Source organism: Oncorhynchus masou, chromosome 12, assembly GCF_036934945.1.
Source record: "Oncorhynchus masou masou isolate Uvic2021 chromosome 12, UVic_Omas_1.1, whole genome shotgun sequence".
NCBI classification, from domain to species: domain Eukaryota; kingdom Metazoa; phylum Chordata; class Actinopteri; order Salmoniformes; family Salmonidae; genus Oncorhynchus; species Oncorhynchus masou.
In genome coordinates, this window is record NC_088223.1 from 88,563,708 (window position 1) to 88,584,455 (window position 20,748).

At 43.1% G+C, this 20,748-nt stretch overlaps 2 protein-coding genes across 8 annotated transcripts in view; both read left to right on the forward strand.

The window, feature by feature from the left end:
* The first annotated feature begins 5,245 nt into the window (after positions 1–5,245).
* Positions 5,246–11,915, forward strand: zgc:110540 (deoxynucleoside kinase). 2 transcript variants are annotated; one of them, XR_010457167.1, is made up of 8 exons: positions 5,246–5,460; positions 6,860–6,975; positions 7,093–7,286; positions 7,415–7,562; positions 7,782–7,897; positions 10,269–10,368; positions 10,591–11,414; positions 11,554–11,915. XR_010457167.1 is itself a non-coding variant. In XM_064982382.1 (7 exons), the coding sequence occupies exons 1-7, from the start codon at positions 5,367–5,369 to the stop codon at positions 10,615–10,617; spliced, it is 795 nt and encodes a 264-aa protein (XP_064838454.1). In that variant the 5' UTR covers positions 5,246–5,366; the 3' UTR covers positions 10,618–11,915. The 2 variants fall into 2 exon arrangements, 1 of the variants encoding a protein (XP_064838454.1); XM_064982382.1 differs by having other exon boundaries at positions 10,591–11,915.
* A 5,902-nt stretch (positions 11,916–17,817) lies between these two features.
* The window catches only part of LOC135551024 (ankyrin repeat and KH domain-containing protein 1-like), a 43,266-nt gene continuing 40,335 nt past the window's right edge, over positions 17,818–20,748 (forward strand). For all 6 annotated transcript variants that reach the window (XM_064982383.1, XM_064982387.1, XM_064982385.1 and 3 more), the window contains exon 1: positions 17,818–18,242. In XM_064982383.1, the coding sequence (XP_064838455.1) occupies positions 17,967–18,242 (276 nt within the window). In that variant the 5' untranslated portion in view covers positions 17,818–17,966. The remainder of the gene's footprint in view (positions 18,243–20,748) is intronic.

Sequence of the window (20,748 nt, forward strand, 5' to 3'; positions counted from 1 at the left end):
CCGCCGACTGTTCTGGCGTATGAATTAATTACACTATTTGACACAAAAGGGAAGGGAAATAGGACGGGGAAATGGAAAGAAAAATTGCACTACCAAATAACCAACCCTACGCCCATTAAAACCTCACCACTATCCCACTACTTGGCCCTATCTGATCCTACAGCAGGCCTCCTGAGGACGGGACAATATTGTTCAACACACATTGAAACTCATCTGCAGTAAAATCTCGTACACCCAAGTAGTTCTCTGCAGGTGCTACCACAACTATTTATCTATTATCTGTGATTTATGTTTCGTTTCTGCTGTGCAGTTTGATAACCATGGTTATGAACATATTGTGAAATTAGACATTCACGTTAAAAGTTTTTTTTAAATCAATGAAATAGTAACACCAGTCTTATATTTAAAACATTACTTTTAACTACAAATATAATGATTTCTCTATGACAAGGCCCCACTATGTCTGATTTCTCTGGAGGTTCCTTCTTTCCCTAGAAAGCGTTTCCTCGCCTCTGATGCCATTTGCTTTCTTTGGGTTTAGGTCTTTGGCAAATGACTTCATAAGATTGCATCATTTGTTTAAATATGCACAAATACAATTTGTTAATTTACACTGAGTATACGAATCATTAAGAACACATGCTCTGATTCAGAGGGGTTGGGTTAAATTCAGAAGACACGTTTCAGATGAATGCATTCAGTAGTACAACTGACTAGGTCTCCCCTTTCCCTTCCCTTTCTTTCCATGACACAGACTGACCAGGTGAATCCAGGTGAAAGGTACGCTCCCTTACTGATGTCACCTGTTTAAATCCACTTTACATTATATCCACTCAATAATAGGATGTTTTTCCATATATACAGTGGGGAGAACAAGTATTTGATACACTGCCGAGTTTTCCTACTTACAAAGCATGTAGAGGTCTGTAATTTTTATCATAGGTACACTTCAACTGTGAGAGACGGAATCTAAAACAAAAATCCAGAAAATCACATTTGTATGATTTTTAAGTCATTAATTAGCATTTTATTGCATGACATAAGTATTTGATTACCTACCAACCAGTAAGAATTCCGGCTCTCACAGACCTGTTAGTTTGTCTTTAAGAAGACCTCCTGTTCTCCACTCATTACCTGTATTAACTGCACCTGTTTCGGCAGTGTATCAAATACTTGTTCTCCCCACTGTATATATATATATATATATATATATATATATATATATATAGTGGTCAGACTGATAGGCAGTGGGAACAGGGGGACTGCTTTCGCCCAAACTTTAGACTTCTAATTCATTACATCATGAATTACTGGGCAAGTTCATTTTGCATCTTCCAGTCCCCCGGGTGGGTAGAAATTTTACTTTTGGACCAATGGGCACTGGGCAATGCAAAACTAATTTGCCCAATGAAACGAGGTCTAATCGCTTTCCACATAGGCAATTCATGTGAGATAAATCTGAGAAATGACTGAGAAATGATCTGCTTAGGGAGATGGATGCAGACATCCTGGTCACATGGGCCCGTCCATCTGAGCTGTGCTTTCATAAGCAGTGTGGGAATGCTCAGCATGTCGGCACCGTTGAGAACTACAGTGTCTGAGATTCTGTCCTGCCACTTGATCCTCGGAAACTTCCTCAAACAGTTCAGGTGAAAGTGACTTGGTTTCCTGGCATAGCGTTCGTAGACTGGTAGGCAGGATTTGCAGCCATAAGTAAGGGTCGGTAATGTGACTGCCTGGTAAACCGTTTTGTTTCCAGTTTGATGCCTGTCCTTTCCCACACCAAATCTCACAGACGGCCAAAGGCTGCACAAGCCTTGGCGATCCTGATGTTTGTTTCATTGTCTATGTGAACACCGCAATAAATTCCGCTACCAAGATAGGTGAATTTGACCACAGCTGACAGTTTCTGACCTTTCAAATCAAATCAAACCTTTCAAATCAAATCACATCAAATGTTATTCGTCACACTTTTATAAGAGATAAAAGTAACAAGTAATTAAAGAGCAGCAGTAAAATAACAATAGCGAGACTATATACAGGGGGTACCGGTACAGAGTCAATGTGGAGGCTATATACAGGGGGTACCGGTACAGAGTCAATGTGGAGGCTATATACAGGGGGTACGGGTACAGAGTCAATGTGCAGGTGCACCGGTTAGTTGAGGTAATATGTTCACGTAGGTGGAGTTATTAAAGTGACTATACATAGATGACAACAGAGAGTAGCAGTGATGTAAAGAGGGGGGGGGGGGCACTGCAAATAGTCTGGGTAGCCATTTGACTAAATGTTCAGGAGTCTTATGGCTTGGGGGTAGAAGCTGTTTAGAATAGGTTTTGTTGTGCCCTCTTCACGGCTGTCTTAGTGTTCTTGGACCATGTTAGTTTGTTGGTGATGTGGACACCAAGGAACTTGAAGCTCTCAACCTGCTCAACTGCAGCCCTGTCAATGAGAATGGGGGCGTGCTCAGTCCTCTTTTTCCTGTAGTCCACAATCATCTCCTTTGTCTTGATTACATTGATAGAGAGGTTGTTGTCCTGGCACCACACGGCCAGGTCTCTGATCTCCTTCCTATAGGCTGTCTCATCGTTGTCGGTGATCGGGCCTACCACTGTTGTGTCATCGGCAAATTTAATGATGGTGTTGGAGTTGTGCCTGGCCGTACAGCCATGAGTGAACAGAGGATACAGAAGGGGCCTGAGCACGCACCCCTGAGGGGTCCTTGTGTTGAGGATCAGCGTGGCGGATGTGTTGTTACCTACCCTCACCACCTGGGGGCGGCCCGTCAGGAAGTCCAGGATCCAGTTGCAGAGGGAGGTGTTTAGTCCCAGGGTCCTTAGCTTATCGATGACCTTTGAGGGCACTATGGTGTTGAACGCTGAGCTGTAGTCAATGAATAGCATTCTCACATAGGTGTTCCTTTTGTCCATGTGGGAAAGGGTGGTGTGGAGTGCAACAGATATTGCAACATCTGTGGATCTTTTGGGGCAGTATGCAAATTGGAGTGGGTCTAGGGTTTCTGGGATGATGGTGTTAATGTGAGCCATCACCAGCCTTTCAAAGCACTTCATGGCTACAGCTGTGAGTGCTACGTGTCGGTAGTCATTTAGGCAGGTTACCTTAGTGTTCTTGGGCACAGGGACTATGGTGGTCTTACAGACTCGGACAGGGAGAGGTGGAAAATGTCAGTGAAGACACTTGCTAGTTGGTCAGCGCATGCTCGCAGTACACATCCTGGTAATCCGTCTGGCCCTGCGGCCTTGTGAATGTTGACCTTTTTTAAGGTCTTACTCACATCGGCTGCGGAGAGCGTGATCACACAGTCTTCCGGAACAGCTGGTGCTTTCATGCATGTTTCAGTGTTATTTCCCTCAAATCGAGCATACAAGTAGTTTAGCTCGTCTGGTAGGCTCGTGTCACTGGGCAGCACTCGGCTCTGCTTCCCTTTATAGTGTTTAATGGTTTGCAAGCCCTGCCACATCCGACGAGCGTCAGAGCCGGTGTGGTACGACTCGATCTTAGTCCAGTATTGACGGTTTGTCGGAGGGCATTGCACTCCTTGAAAGTGGTAGCTCTAGCCTTTAGCTCAGTGCGGATGCTGCCTGTAATCCATGGCTTCTGCTCAATGCCATCGGAGGAATCCTGGAACATATTCCAGTCTGTGCTAGCAAAACAGTCCTGTAGCTTAGCATCTGCTTCCTCTGACCTCTTTTTTATTGATCTAGCCATGGGTGATTCCTGCTTCAATTTTTTGCTTGTAAGCAGGAATCAGGAGGATAGAATTATGGTCAGATTTGCCAAATGGAGGGTGAGGACGAGCTTTGTATGCGTCTCTGTGTGTGGAGTAAAGGTGGTCCAGAGTTTTTCCCCCCTCTGGTTGCACATTTAACATGCTGATAGAAATGAGGTAAAACGGATTTAAGTGTCCCTGCATTAAAGTCCCCAGCTACTAGGAGCTCCGCCTTTGGGTGAGCGTTTTCTTGTTTGCTTATGGCTGTATGCAGCTCATTGAGTGCGGTTTTAGTGCCAGCATCGGTGTTTGGTGGTATGTAGGCAGCTACGAAAAATACAGATGAAAACTCTCTAGGTAGATAGTGTGGTCTACAGCTTATCATGAGATACTCTACCTCAGGCGAGCAAAACCTTGAGACTTCCTTAGATATCGTGCACCAGCTGTTGTTTACTTATATGAATAGGCTCCCGCCTCGTGTCTTACCAGACGCTGCTGTTCTATCCTGCCGATAGTGTGTTTAACCTGCCAGCTGTATGTTCTTAATGTCGTTGTTCAGTCACAACTCGGTGAAACGTAAGATATTACAGTTTTTAAAGTCCCGTTGGTAGGATATACGTGCTTTCAGTTCATCCCATTTATTTTCCAGCGATTGAACATTAGCTAACAGGACAGAAGGCAAAGGCAGACTAGCCACTCGTCGCCTGATCCTCACAAGGCACCCTGAACTTTTTCCGCGAAATCTCAGTTTCCTTCTCCAGCGAATGAATGGGATCTGGGCCTGGTCGGGTGTCTGTAGTATCTCCCTCCCATCCGACTCATTGAAGAAAAACTCTTTGTCTAATCTGAGGTGAGTAATTGCAGTTCTGATGTCCAGAAGCTCTTTTCGGTCATAAGCGACGGTAGCGGCAACATTATGTACAAAACAAATTATGAACAGTGCGAAAAAACAAACAAAAAAGCATGGTCGGTTAAGAGCTGATAAGACGGCAGCCACCCCCTCCTGCGCCATCTTCACTTTATTTACATATCAGTTTACCACATCATATGTTATCGCAATCTGGTGTGCCCGACAGCACAGTCGATGACGTGGCACGCCACCATTGGTTGATCTAATGCGATGCCTGTCCATCTAGCCGGGCAGGAGCTCAACCAACACAACCTTGTGGTACAGGGTGAGCCATAAAGGTCTTGGTCTTGGATTCTTTCTACTAAAACATCAGACTTGCCTTTTATAAACCAGCTATAGACCCACCACATTTGGGATTTTTGAAGAATGGGGAAGCATGGGGTTGAATAGATATCTCCATGACTCAATGGAGAGCATTTCCATTGAGGCATTTCTGTGTATTCAATATTCACGGCTTTAATGCACTAGTAGACTGTGAACGTACAAACTACACGAAGCTTGAATAATACTTGTCGTTCGGTGTCTTGTGGGTTATGTAGTATTGAAGCTTTGGTCCACCCCCGGAAGTAGTAACATGTATATCCTCGGCGCGGAATTCAATTTGATCTGATTATCGCGCTACTCTGCTCCTGTATGTCCCTTGGACTCACTTCGGTAACTTGGCTATATCTAGGTTTTGAGTTTCATAACTAGCTAAATAATTTATCCAATATCTCAGTCTTTATAATGGCAACACCTCCTAAGAGAATATGTTCAAGTCCAAGTTTTGACAACAGTTTTGAGAAAAGAACTAAGAAGATATCCATTGAAGGAAACATTGGTGAGTTTGCACAGCCAGCTGGCTACACATTTAACGCACACAATCTGAGAGCTAACTATCGATATATTTCTCAAATTAGATGGCTAGTTAACTACCTATGTGGATGTTTAACTCCATGTTTGGTCTGATTTTACTCAACTCTTCCTGCCGAATCAACAGCAAGTGTACGTTGCATTCTGTTCACTGTAAACAAGTATTGGCGGCAAAACAATACATTCTCAATCTTTGCCTGTATTTTATTACTCCGAAATACTTAACGTTATCTAGTTGTAATGGCCAAGTTAGCTAAATTGATAGGCTGGCGAAAAAATAACTACACTAGTTAGGTTTCCATCCAATTAGACATTATAATGCAAATATTCTCAACCGCAAAAAAAAGAAAGTGAGCGATTACCTTGTGCAGTTAAATTCTCATGTACCGACTAATTAAACACAAACTAAATGTGTTTCAGTATCATTTTCATATTTACTTATGGTTTGCTTACGAAAAAATGTGTTTAAATAGTGTGCCCACTCTAGTATTGGTACGCGCGCTCAAGCCCGCGGGTTTAGGTTGCGGATAAACGGCAGCCAAGTATCCATGATCATGTCAACTGAATAAAACCCTCGATATTTATTGGAAAAGAACATCAAACTCATCTGTTACCTTGCACTTTTACCACCTTGTGAAGTTAATGTATTTAACCTGGAGCCTAATAAACTACATGTTTCCCGAGTGGCAGTGGGAGGACCACATGTGACTTTAATTTAACAGTGGAATTTACTTAATACTTCCTTGGGAGCAGAAATTTATATTTGGTTTAAGATCACTTTAGAGCCTCTGGGGCATCATAATTATCGTCGTCGTCGTCCCCCCCCCCCCTTAAAAAAATGTACCTTATTCAACTTAACATTTCAATAAAGCAAACGTTAGCTGACTTGTGTATTTGACTGCTAGCTAGTTTGCTAGCTTTATATATTAATTCAACATGAGTAGAGGTTGCAAAATGCTTCGCCTAACTAGCTTGCTTTGATTAGCTTAGCCTGTCGTTGCTAGCTGTTACATTTGACACAACTGGTCTCCTGAAGAATTTTAGATATTGTCACATTTGTCTGACTACTGTAACTCAACGTTTTATTTACAAGATTCTCAGTTCAAACGTCTGCCCTGTTTTAAAAGTTTAGTATCTGTTGTACTCTGCCCTTCGTTTATTCTGCCCTAAACCAATCATTGATTCTGCCGCACTAAACCAATGTATGGCTTTGGGTTCTCGTGAGCAAGCTATGCAGGTCTTGATAGCAGAGTGCAAATTATTCTGGTAAACTAGCTAACTTAACAAAAACCATTTAAAAGTTTCTTGTTTTCCCTAATATATGTTATGTTGGGATACTGCTTGAAAAGTGTTTTTATGTGTTGCAGCTGCAGGGAAGTCTACACTTGTGCACATTTTAGAAAAGTCTTCAGAAGAATGGGAGGTCATACCGGAGCCCATTGGGAAGTGGTGCAACGTTCAAAACACTGACAATGAGTATGAGGTAACTACAATGTTATGTCCAGTACATAATGTTATCCCATTTTAATGTTAAATTCATGTGAGTCACAATGTTGGACAATTGATCCTCCGCTTGACAATTATGTGTTCTCTGTTCCAGGAGCTCAGCACATCTCAGAAGAGTGGAGGCAACCTGCTGCAGATGTTGTATGACAAACCTAGCCGCTGGTCTTACACATTCCAGAGTTACGCCTGTCTGAGTCGTGTGCGCGCTCAGCTGCAGCCCCCTTCTGCAAAGTTGCAACAGGCAGAGAAACCTGTCCAGTTCTTTGAGCGCTCTGTTTACAGTGACCGGTGTGTACCCGTCTGGTGTTTGATTGGTTTAGTTGTAGAATCAGAATAAGACCTGAGAACCTGTGGATGTGCTATATGACTGTCTTTATTTCACAGAGTCTGACTTGTAATTGTGGCTCTTTTGCCAGGTATATATTTGCCTCCAACCTCTTTGAATCTGGGGACATGAATGAGACTGAATGGGCCATTTACCAAGACTGGCACGGTTGGCTGCTCTCTCAGTTTGAGACTCAAATCGAGCTGGATGCCATGATCTACCTTCGGGCTGACCCACAGGTGAGTAAAGCCTTGACATCCTCAGTTCACAAGTGTTTGAACTCCAGACAGTTTTGTGGTCAGATGACTTTCTATTTATTTTTTAACACAGCCATGTGCTTAAGGATTTAATTTTCATATTTTGAGGATTCAATTTTCAATTCTACTGAAGTGCTTACATGGTCTATATATTTCGGCCTGGTAGAGAAACGAACCCAAAAAATGAAGTCTGTCTTTCAGAGATGTATGCAGAGGCTGCACAGCCGAGGACGGGAGGAGGAACAAGGAATTCCAATTGAATATCTGGAGCAGCTGCACTATAAGCACGAGTGCTGGCTGTACCACCGTAGTACTCAGTAAGTGTTCACCCATTTATATATATATATATGTACCAACTAATTAATTTTTTTTCCACAATGTGGAAAAAGACAAGTGGTCTGAATTCTTTCTGAATGCGCTATAATTCTTTCTGAATTCGCTATATATATATATATATATAGCGAATTCAGACCACTTGTCTTTTCCCACATTGTGTTAGGTTACAGCCTCATTCTAAAATTAATTTCAAAAATTTAACATCCCTCATCAATCTACACACATACATACACAACCCCATAATGACCAAGGTTTATTTTAGAAATATTTGCAAATGTATTAAAAATACTGATCATATTTACGTAAGTATTCAGATGCTTTACTCAATACTTTGTTGAAGCACCTTTGGCAGCGACAACAGCCAAGTTTTATAGGGAATGATGCTATAAACTTGGCACACCTGTTTTTGGGGAGTTTCTCCCATTCCTCTCTGCAGATCCCCTCAAGCTCTGTCAGGTTGGATGGGGAGCTATTTTCAGGTCTCTCCAGAGATGTTAGATCGGGTTCAAGTCTGGGCTTTGGCTGGGCCCCTCAAGGACATTGAGACTTGTCCTGAAGCCACTCCTGCGTTGTCTTGGCTGTGTGCGTAGGGTAGTTGTCCTGTTGGAAGGTGAATCTTTATCACAGTCGGAGGTCCTGAGCGCTCTGGAGCAGGTTTTCTTCAAGGATCTCTCTGTACTTTGCGCCGTTCATCCTTCCCTCAATCCTAACTAATCTCCCAGTCCTTGCCGCTGAAAAACATCCCCACAGCATGATGCTGCCACCACCATGCTTCACCGTAGGGATGGTGCCAGGTTTCTTCCAGACCTGACGCTTTGCATTCAGGCCAAAGAGTTCAATATTGGTTTCATTAGACCAATAGTGGCTTCAGTCTGGCCACTCTACCATAAAGGCCTGATAGGTGGAGTGCTGCAGAGATGGTTGTCCTTCTGGAAGGTTCTCATCTCCACAGAGGACTTCGGGAGCTTTGTCATATTGACCATTGGGTTCTTGATCACCTCCCTGATCAAGGCCCTTCTCCCCTGGTTGCTCAGTTTGGCTGGGCGGCCAGCTCTAGGCAGAGTCTTGGTGGTCCCAAACTTCGTAATTAGTCTGCAAAAAAATTATGGGGTGTTTTTAGATTGAGGCAAAAAAAAAAAAAAAAAATTTTTTAAATGCTGTAACAAAATGTGGGGAAGGGGTCTGAATATTTTTTTTTGTAATGCACTGTATAGATTTCACATGCCTTGGATTACAGATATGCATCTGTTTGGTCACAGATGCCTTGAAAAGAGAGGTGTGTAGATCAGAAAACCAGTCAGGATCTGGTGTGACCACCATTTTGCTTCATGCAGTGCGACACATCTCCTTTGCTTTGAGTTGATCAGGCTGTTTATTGTGGGATGTACGTACATACCCCAACCAGAAGCCATGGATTACAGGCTACATCCGCACTGAGCTAAAGGGTAGAGCTGCCGCTTTCAAGGTGCGGGACTCTAACCTGGAAGCTTTTAAGAAATCCTGCTATGCCCTCCGAATGATCAAAGCGCCAATACAAGGCTAAGATTGAATCGTACTACACTGCCTCCGACCCTCAACTTTGATTTGATGTTGTCCCACTCCTCTTCAATGACTGTACGATGTTGGTGGATATTGGCAGGAACTGGAGCACGCTGTCATACACGCCGGTCCAGAGCATCGAAAACATGGTCAATGGGTGACATGTCTGGTGAGTATGCAGGCCATGGAAGAACTGGGACATTTTCAGCTTCCGTGAATTGTGTACAGATCTTTGGGACATCGGGCTGTGCATTACCATACAGAAATATAACGTGATGTCGTCGGATGAATGGCACCACAATGGGCCTTGAGGATCTCCTCACGGTGTCTCTGTGCATTCAAATTGCCATTGATAAAATGCAATTGTGTTCGTTGTCTGTAGTTTATGCCTGCCCATACCCTAACCCCACACATTTTAGTGGCCTTTTATTGCCCCCAGCACAAGGTGCACCTGTGTAATCATCATTCTGTTTAATCAGCTTATTGATATGCCACACCTGTCAGGTGGATGGATCATCTTGGCAAAGGAGAAATGCTCACTAACAGGAATGTAAACTAATTTGAGATCATTAAGCTTTTTGTGCCTATGGAACATTTCTATGATCTTATTTCAGCTCATGAAACATGGGACTAAAACTTTACATGTTGTGTGTTTTAGCCAATATGCCACTTGGTATTAAGTGTTAGACTATCATGGCGTCTTTTCGTCCCATTTTGACCGCATAGATCAGGTGGTCTATTTTGTCAAAGGGCTGCTGGCATTTACTAGGAATTTGGGAATGTTATCAGTGTGATATTGTTTCCTCCTTCTAGACTTGATTTTGAGTACCTGAAAGATATCCCTATCCTGGTCCTGGATGTAAATGACGACTTCAAGAATGATCGAATTAAGCAGGAAGCTGTGCTGGACAAGGTTAGTGTTGGTTTGCACTTGTATCATCGAGAGATTGTTTAGTTCACCTCAAATGCACTATTGTAAAGTGGCTGTTCCACTGGATGTCATAAGGTGAATTCACCAATTTGTAAGTCGCTCTGGATAAGAGCGTCTGCCAAATGACTTAAATGTAAATGTAAATCAGAATTTTTTTTTAATGGATTACATGTTGTTGTTTTTTCATCCCCGGTTTCCACACAGGTCAGAGAATTCCTCAGCATGCTGTGAGCTCGAAAGGATACCGATGTTAGACTGCACCAGCTCACTGGTCTTATGCTACAGACTACATAATTCCTGACAGTTTATATCAACTTCCATGCCTCCAAGATTACACTGATCCTCCATGCCTGAGATAATACTGGCAGAGAAGATTTGGTAATTTTCTAACTTTATGCAATTCTCATTTTCCCATTGGGCGGAGAAAAATGTGTTCCGTTTTTAATTACCTTTTGAGTGACTTACAAAATCAGTTGGGGGTTCCCCTGTTAGTAAGTAGACCATGATTAGATAGCTGGCTTGTGGTAAATTAGTCTAATCTTAAAACTGTTAGCTGACATTGGCTTATTGACTGAGTCAGTTACTGACATACAGTAAGACAAACTGTTGCACAACAAAATGTAGAATTTGCTCTGGTATATGCTATTCTAAATCTCAACAGTAAATTGAAACTCCAACTGAGTTACTAAAAAAGCCATTTGATCCGCGGGCATATTAAAGGGACTGCCAGTTTTCCCATCCCTGGAGACTGAAGATAAGTTGAACAGGTGTTGAACAGGTGTATTAGTGCTGAGGTAGAACAAAGCTTGCATACAACAGTAGGACGAGGTGGTTGGACACCTGCCTTAACAACTACACCAGCTCACTGGTCTTGTGTCATTCAGACTAGAAATTAACAGGCATTTGGAGAAAAAAAGTATTTGCCTGCTCACAACAGTCAGTATACTTGAAAATGTATGATTTTTAGGGTTGCCAGATTTAGGTGGAACTTTATCTATTTTAAATGTAATGTGTGAAAGGTGCTGTGTGCTTAATTTTTTTTAATGTAGTCAGTTAATTTACTTTATTTCTTTTATATTTATATTGTGACTACTTAAAAGCACAGATTAAGCCTAGTCCTTGACTAAAAGTTATTTCAATTGAGAATACTTTTTAGTCCAGAACTAGGCTTAATCTGTATTTGGGAAACCGGACCCAGGAGTTTCTGCAGGATGTTACACTGACTGAATTCTTGATTCAGAAAGTTTTGGTATCACCACCATTGTTCATTAGGTGTAAGGTCTTCTTTTTGTTTTTAGTGATTGAATCACTGAACTTTCACAAGTGTTGTACGTGTTACAATTTTAGATTAAATGTCTCTTTCTTACCCAGCCACATGATGTGCAGTACATCTGTGGCAGGTGGCTGTCGTTTCGTTCAAAAGGGTTAGATTTTTCTTTGTGTAATATGCTGTGATGAAATATACCACTTATAATTTGTTGTTCGACGGGAGTTACATTATTTGTTTCTGAAATAAATGGTCAAGAATGGTGAATGTTATATTCATTGATATATATATATATATTAGTGTAACCATTGTCGTCATAAAAAAATATTGTCATTAAACGTGTATATAATATATGACTCAGGTATGATTTTGAAAAAAACAGGTTGTTGTAGAAACCATGGGACTGACTGGTGTTTTGCTTTCAGTTGGCTTGACTGAGGATATTCAATACTATAGTGGCCATCTAGCACAGGTAATGCTGTGCATGCTAAATCACTATTGGCTTCATTTCCGGGGCAATCTGCAGTTGAACCAACAGTGGTTTCTTCACACCTCTGTCACAAGTGTAACCACTCTAAAATTCGTTGACGGTGCTATGGATGCATAGACTGACCGCCAAAGATAGCGAAATTATAGTTTTGAGGCTGTAAGGTTTGTTTATTTTCTATGTTTACAGACATTGGAGTAAAACAAGCTTATATTTTGGCTTCTGATGTGGTACAGTACGCTAAACTCCAGGCATTTCTAAGTTATATTCTTCAAGTATCAGTGAGTATATAATTTATGTCCAAAAGGGGCGGGAAGATTGCTTATATCCAAGATGGCGTAGCAGTCAGCTGTGTGTCCTGTCCCGTGTAAATGTCATTTATTTGTATATATTACAATCTCACTTTCCATCTACGGACTGAATATCCTTTCCTGCAACCCGCCTCACCCAATGTGGTACGGCTCTGCTATTTTTATACTTTAGAACCGGAACCCCCCCCCCATCAGTAGCTAGCCAGTTTTCACCGTTATCTCGGACGCCTGCCAGCCTCAGTTCGGTTAATACCTGCCAGTCTGCACAGCGCGATATCAACCCACAGCATATCGGACTGCTTTTTGTCTACCACATCTCCGGATTCCTAATACATGCTCTGAACCCTTACACCGGATCATCGCAGCTCGCTAGCTGCAATCCGAGTGGCTACTCTTGGATAATGTCTCTGTCCCAAAGCAAGCACCATTTTGCCTTGAGCTAGCCTCGAAATAGGCTCATCTCCCAGCTAGCCGAAGAGGTCCACCAGCTAACACTTGGGCTACAATTCCTCTTGCCAATTGGCCTGGACCCTTTGTTGCTGAAACGGAGCTCCGCCGATCCATCACGACTGGTCTGCTGACGTAATTCGTCCGAGGTGGTTTCAACAGGCTTTTCCGTTGCGACGTCGCCAAAGGCCCATCTGCTAGCCCCGGCCCGCGAGCTGTATGAATCTCTCTGGTCCCTAGCTTACCTAGCGTAGTAGCGACTACTGAATCGGCTCCCTGACTCACCTATTGCTACTCATTGGACCCTATGATCACTCGGCTACACATGCCTCTCCCGAATGTCAATATGCCTTGTCTATTGCTGTTTTGGTTAGTGATTATTGTCTTATTTCACTAGAGTCCCCAGCTCTGCCCAATATGCCTTAGCCCATTTGTCCCACCCCCCCACGCATGTGGTGACCTCACCTGGCTTAACTGGTGCCTCGAGAAACAAAACCTCACTCAATGCCTAGGTTTACCTCTACTGTACTCACATACTACCATACTCTTGTCTGTACACTATGCCTTGAATCGATTCTTCCACGCCCAGAAATCTGCTTCCTTGTTTTTTGGAACGCACTAGACGACCAGTTCTTAAAGCCTTTAGCCGTACCCTTATCCTACTCCTCTGGTGATGTAGAGGTTAATCCAGGTCCGGCAGCCTCCAGCTCCACTCCCATTCCCCAGGCGCTCATTTGTTGACTTCTGTAACCGTAAAAGCCTTGGTTTCATGCATGTTAACATCTGAAGCCTCCTCCCTAAGTTTGTTTATTCACTGCTTTAGCACACTCCGCCAACCCTGATGTCCTAACCGTGTCTGAATCCTGGCTTCGGAAGGCCACCAAAAATCCTGACATTTCCACCCCCAACTACAACATTTTCTGACAAGCTGGAACTGCCAAAGGGGGTGGTTGCAATCTACTGCACAGTTCTGTCTTACTATCCAGGTCTGTGCCCAGACAATTCGAGCTTCTACTTTTAAAAATCCACCTTTCCCGAAACAAGTCTCTCCATTGCCGCTTGTTATAGACCCCCTCAGCCCCCAGCTGTGCCCTGGAGACCATATGTGAATTAATTGCCCCGCCATCTATCTTCAGAGTTTGTTCTGTTAGGTGACCTAAACGGGAACATGCTTAACACCCCTGCCATTCTACAATCTAAGCTAGATGCCCTCAATCTCACACAAATTATCAATGAACCTACCAGGAACAACCCCAAATCCATAAACACGGGCACCCTCATAGATATCATCCTGACCAACCTGCCCTTCAAATACACCTCTGCTCTCTTCAACCAGGATGACAGCAATCACTGCCTCATTGCCTGCGTCTGTAACGGGTCCGCGGTCAAACGACCACCCCTCATCACTGTCAAATGCTCCCTGAAACACTTCAGCGAGCAGGCCTTTCTAAATGACCTGGCCCGGGTATCCTGGAAGGATATTGACCTCATCCCGTCAGTAGAGGATGCCTGGTTGCTCTTTCAAAGTGCTTTCCTCACCATCTAAAATAAGCATGCCCCATTCAAGAAATGTAGAACAAAGAACAGATATAGCCCCCCTTGGTTCAACCCCAGACTTGACTGCCCTTGACCAGCACAAAAACATTGTGTGGCGTTCTGTATTAGCATTGAATAGCCCCTGCGATATGCAACTTTCAGGAACCAATACACATAGTCAGTTAGGAGAGCTAAAGCTAGCTTTTTCAAACAGAAATGCCCATCCTATAGCACTAATTCTGAAAAGTTTTGGGACATTGTAATGTCCATGGAGAATAAAAACACCTCCCAGCTGCCCACTGCACTGAGGCTGTCACCACTGATAAATCTACGATAATCTATCATTTTACTACTGCTGGCCATGCTTTCCTCCTGGCTACCCCGGCCAACAGCTCTGCAACAACTTGCCCAAGCCCCCCCCCCCCCCCCCCACACGCACACTTTTCCTTCACCCAAATCAAATCCAGACTGCAGATGTTCTGAAAGAGCTGCAAAATCTGGGTCTTCACAAATCAGCTGTCTCTACAATCTGGACCCTCCCTTTCTATAATGATCTACCGAAATTGTTGGAACCCCTATTACTAGCCTGTTCAAACTCGTATCGTCTGAGATCCCCAAAGATTGGAAAGCTGTCGCGGTCATCCCTCTTTTCAAAGGGGAGACACTCGACCCAGACTGTTATAGACCTATACCCATCCTGCCCTGCCTTTCTAAAGTCTTTGAAAGCAAAGTTAAACAGATCACCGACCATTTCGAATCCCACCGTACCTTCTCCACTATGCAATCTGGTTTCCGAGCTGGTCATGGGTGCACCTCAGCCACGCTCAAGGTCCTAAAGGATATCATAGCCGCCGTCGATAAAAGACAGTACTGTGCAGCCGTCTTCATCGACCTGGCCAAGGATTTTGGCTCTGTCAATCACGACATTGTTATCGGCAGACTCAATAGCCTTGGTTTCTCAAATGACTGCCTCGTCTGGTTCACCAACTACTTCTCAGATAGAGTTCAACAAGTCAAATTGGAGGGCCTGTTGTCTGGACCTCTGGCAGTCTCTATGGGGGTGCCACAGGGTTAAATTCTCGGGCCAACTATTTTCTCTGTATACATCAATGATGTCACTCTTGCTGTTGGTGATTTTCTGATCCAACTCTACGCAGATGACACCATTCTGTATACTCCTGGCCTTTCTTTGGACACTGTTAACAAACCTCAAAACGAGCTTCAATGCCATACAACTCTCCTACCGTGGCCTCCAACTGCTTTTAAATGCTAGTAAAACAAAATGCATGCTCTTCAACCGATCACTGCCTGCCCTACTAGCATCACTACTCTGGACGGTTTTGACTTAGAATATGTGGACAACTACAAATACCTAGGTGTCTGGTAAGACAATAACTGTCCTTCCAAACCCACATCAAACATCTCCAATTCAAACTTAAATCTAGAATTGGCTTCCTATTTCGCAACAAAGCCTCCTTCACTCAATGCTGCCAAACACCCTCGTAAAACTGACTATCCTACCAATCCTTGAGTTTGGCGACGTCATTTACAAAATAGCTTCCAACTCTCTACTCAGCAAACTGGATGTAGTCTCACAGTGCCATCCGTTTTGTCACCAAAGCCCCATATACTACCCACCACTGCAACCTGTATGCTCTCGTTGTCTGGTCCTTGCTACACATTTGTCACCAAACCCACTGGCTCCAGGTCATCTATAAGTCTTTGCTAGGTAAAGCCCCGCCTTATCTCAGCTCACTGGTCACCATAGCAACACCCACCCGTAGCATGTGCTCCAGCAAATATATTTCACTGGATATCCCCAAAGCCAACACTTTGGCCGCCTCTCCTTCCAGTTCTCTGCTGCCAATGACTGGAACAAATTACAAAAATCCCTCTAACTTTAAGCATCAGCCGTCTGAGCAGATTGAATACAGCCAATAAATAGCTCATCCAACTACCTCATCCCCATATTGTTATTTATCTTGCTCTCTTGCACCCCAGTATTTCTACTTGCACATCATCATCTGCACATATATCACTCCAGTGTTAATTGCTAATTTGTCGTTATTTAGTCTCTATGACCTATTTATTGCCTTACCTCCCTAATCTTCTACATTTAAATCAAATCAAATTTATTTATATAGCCCTTCGTACTTCAGCTGATATCTCAAAGTGCTGTACAGAAACCCAGCCTAAAACCCCAAACAGCGAGCAATGCAGGTGTAGAAGCACGGTGGACGGGATTTACACATGCTGTACATACACAATAGAAAAATGTATGTTTGTTTATGTGTAACTCTCTGTTGTTTTTGTTGCACTGCTTTGCTTTATCTTGGCCAGGTCGCAGTTGTAAATGAAAAATTGTTCTCGACTGGCCTACCTGGTTGAATAAAGGTTAAATTAAAAAAATATGGAAATGCCATGTCCCATATGCCAGCCAACCTTATCAGTGGCTTTTGGAAAGGGTTTTAATGGTCTAATAAAAGTGGCATGGTTCTGAGAGATTGAGTTGAAATACAGGTGACATTTGTATATTTATGGACAGAGACTGACATGAAAATGGAAGGAAGTGGCCTCTTTACTATTGCACTGTTTATGTACCCATGAAAAATCTCGGCAAAGATTTAGCTCGAATCCTTAGTTGCTAAATATATTGTTGGACTTATAAATTAATGATATATACCCCATTGAAATTTTAAAAATATTATTTATAAATTCCTGATTAGCTGAGTTCAGCTGTCAAACCCCATCATAACCCATATAAGCTTGTTTTACTCCCAATGTTTAAACAATTAACAAACACTATGAACTCAACATGGTATTAACTATTTTGATTTCATGGATTTGCATCCATACCTGTCTACGAGTGTGAAAGTGGTTACATTTATCCAGGCCCACCCCTTAATTACATTTACGTGTATTTTGGTACTATGTTGGGAAACTGTTACGATATTACTGCACTGTCGGAGCTAGAAACACAAGCTTTTCTCGCTACACCCGCAATATCTGCTAAACACGTGTATGTGATAATTGCAATTCGATTTGATCCCTCAGCTTTGTACCAAAACGGAAGCGGGGTGTCGTATTGTATCAATTAAGGATTTCTAAATTTGATAAAGCGGCAATACATTATTACTATTTGCAAGGATAGGCGTATCACGGAGGTGCCACTTTTTGTGACAGACGTGCAAGTGTCCAATCATCTTCCAAATATTTCGTTTCAATTTGTTCTCTTAAACCGACCTTGACGTCGCGTGCTTGACACTGATAAGCATCTATTCTAGCCAACTGCAGCAAAAATATGTTGGTATTGTATTTTCCTGACCAATTATGCGCATGGATTCTGAATAGAGGCGGGCTAAGAGCGAACTATAGCGAAGCAAGTTAGGTTGTTAGAAAGTTAATGGCTTGAAGGAAAGAGACGCTCTTCTCGCTTCAGGATTTTACTGAAGTATAAACATAATTACTAACAACCTCAAAGAAAGTTTAAGACAATATTGTGTCTATTAGAATACAAAATACTAAGGAAAGTATGCAGGATGCAGTAGCCGGGACGGCAATGCTGACGGACGGCTTCGAGGACGAGATTGACTCTGTGACTCCGCGCTCCCCTGCCGTAGGAATGGTGGTTGGAGCCACACCAGGAGCCGGACTCGGGGGTTTAGGGATTGGTGTTGGTGGAAAGAAAGTCCGCTTGTTTGGCGAGGCTGGTGGGCCTGCAGCTGACCGGCTTGATTTCCAGCTCGCAGCGGCCGCAGTGCTTTCCTCCGGCCCTGGATCTGCCAGCGACGATGATGAGGTATCTGAGGTAAGCAACTCATGCTAGCTAAAACTAACCCAGCGAAACTGGACAAGATTCACGTTAGTTAACGTTGCCTAATCCCGTCTCTTTCGACGATATCATTGAACCCTCATTACTTTCTTATATCAACAAAAATAATATCAGTCAGATGTCTTGCAATTTTTTTGGCGGATAGTTTTGCAGAGTCTTGTGGCTAACAAGCTAGTAACATGTTCTGCCATTTGTTATATTATGAGCAGTATTTTTTTTTGGCGGAGGGCTTCGATTTAGGCCCGACGTAGTGGGAACACACACGGCGCCATCAACTGCTAAAGTTAGCTTGCTTGTGAAATTTAGCTAGGTAGTGAGTGTAGCTAGCTAGTTAATGTTAACCACACGTTTGTTAGCCTGTTATAGGACAAACTGGTCAGGTGTTTTGAACAGGTAACAAGGTGACGACGCATGTTAATAGTGTCAGATATGGTAACTGGCATTCAACCATGCATAAACTTATTCATTATCACCCCAGTTGTCTATTTGGCTCTAACGTTGCTTAACTAGCCAGCAGGCTAGACACATTCGCCCTCATCTTTGAATAGCAAGCTAATTAGTTACAAGTCCTCTTTAACTTGACATGCAGTTTATGAATTTCTTTATTACTTCGCCAGGGTTGATGGCACACTTTCCAATCACAACACGGCCTGATATGTGATGTTTGTTGAGAAGCATGATGCCGAGCTGTCAGTCAAGATGCTTACTGGAGTGGTGATGTAACATAATTCAGCAAGGGTTTAGAAATGCCCCAGTGATCAAATCAAACGTGACATTTCAGAGTGAGCTAGTTCATTCCTCTACCTATTCTAAAATGACTAATCTCATATGTAGGATAAAGTAATGTTCAAGCAAGACACACTCACACTTTGATTCACACTGGACTGGGAATAAATTGCCAGAATATTTGATTTGTTTACACTTATTTTCCCCTTAACTGTACACTTTGTAAATGTCTGCTCTCAGACTCTGAATGAGTGCCTGACCAGTTTGAAGAGCGTGTTGGAATAGGATGATGTGCCTCTACCACCTGGTTCCTCTGTGTGTTCTCACACTCACCTCAAGGAAATTCAAATATATATTTACACAATTTTCTAATTTTCTTTTCCCTCTTTGGTATTTAAGTTAGTCGACTTTTGGTCACAGAAATGTTTGAGAAGGAAATGTTTAATTCAATTTTTAATTAAAGGGATCCTTACGATTTAATTGACGTCACCTATGAAAATAGGTGACGTCAGAACAGTGTAGAGACACACATCATCGCAACACATTTCTGTCTGCTGGACAAGGGTGTGTTGCCTTGCATAGCTCATAACGGGTGCCACCTCCTCCCCTTGGGTTGTTGGTATTTTGGTTTGAATTTAAGGGTGTAATAGAGGGGGAGGGGTCAGCGGGGTATAGTTACTAGCACTGCCCCAGGTAGACTCACCATTAGTCTGCATTCTTTGATCAGGCAGCCATTTAAAGGCCCAGGCTGCCACACAAGCTGTTTATTAGGGCAAAAATGAATACATGAAGCAGCCCAAACTCTTAGGTCCTTTAAAAACCTGCTGCATGTGAAATATTGGTTGCTATAGCTTGGAAAATAAATGTGAATCTGGATGACAAAATAATGCTTGATTTCAACATTAGGGCTGTTTTCATAAAGAAGTTAAATCCGTATTTTGTTTCATTGCTACGATACTAACGAGTATCGCAATACTGGTATCGTCCTGCTCCTAATATTTATTTTTTATTCAAAAGAATGCATTCATACAGTACAGTTGCTTATAGGGTTCCACACAACTCAGAATGTATGTGTGCTATGCTTTTGAGATGTGATGTTCATTCCAGAATGTTCTCAACAGAACAACAGGAAGAGGTATGTCTAATATGCACAGCTCCTGGTGGTTGTTGTAAAGTTGGTCATGGTGTTGTCGGCTGCAGGTAGCCTAGCGGTTAGAAGCGCTGGGCCAGTAACAGAAAGGTTGCTGGTTTGAATCCTTGAGCCGACTAGGTGAAAAATCTGTCTGAGCAAGGCACTTAACCCTAATTGCTCCTGTAAGTCACTCTGGATAAGTGCGTCTGCTAAATGACTGCCATGTGGGGAGAATCAGCCTTGATTGCTGTAGTCATGTGAATGAGGCTTGGTGTGAGCCAGAAGTGTAGGGGTCCACTCCACAATAAAAGCCATGCCGGTGAGCCAGAAGTGTAGGAGTCCACTCCACAATGAAAGCCATGCTGGTGAGCCAGAAGTGTAGGGGTCCACTCCACAATGAAAGCCATGCTGGTGAGCCAGAAGTGTAGGGGTCCACTCCACAATGAAAGCCATGCTGGTGAGCCAGAAGTGTAGGGGTCCACTCCACAATGAAAGCCATGCTGGTGAGCCAGAAGTGTAGGGGTCCACTCCACAATGAAAGCCATGCTGGTGAGCCAGAAGTGTAGGGGTCCACTCCACAATGAAAGCCATGCTGGTGAGCCAGAAGTGTAGGGGTCCACTCCA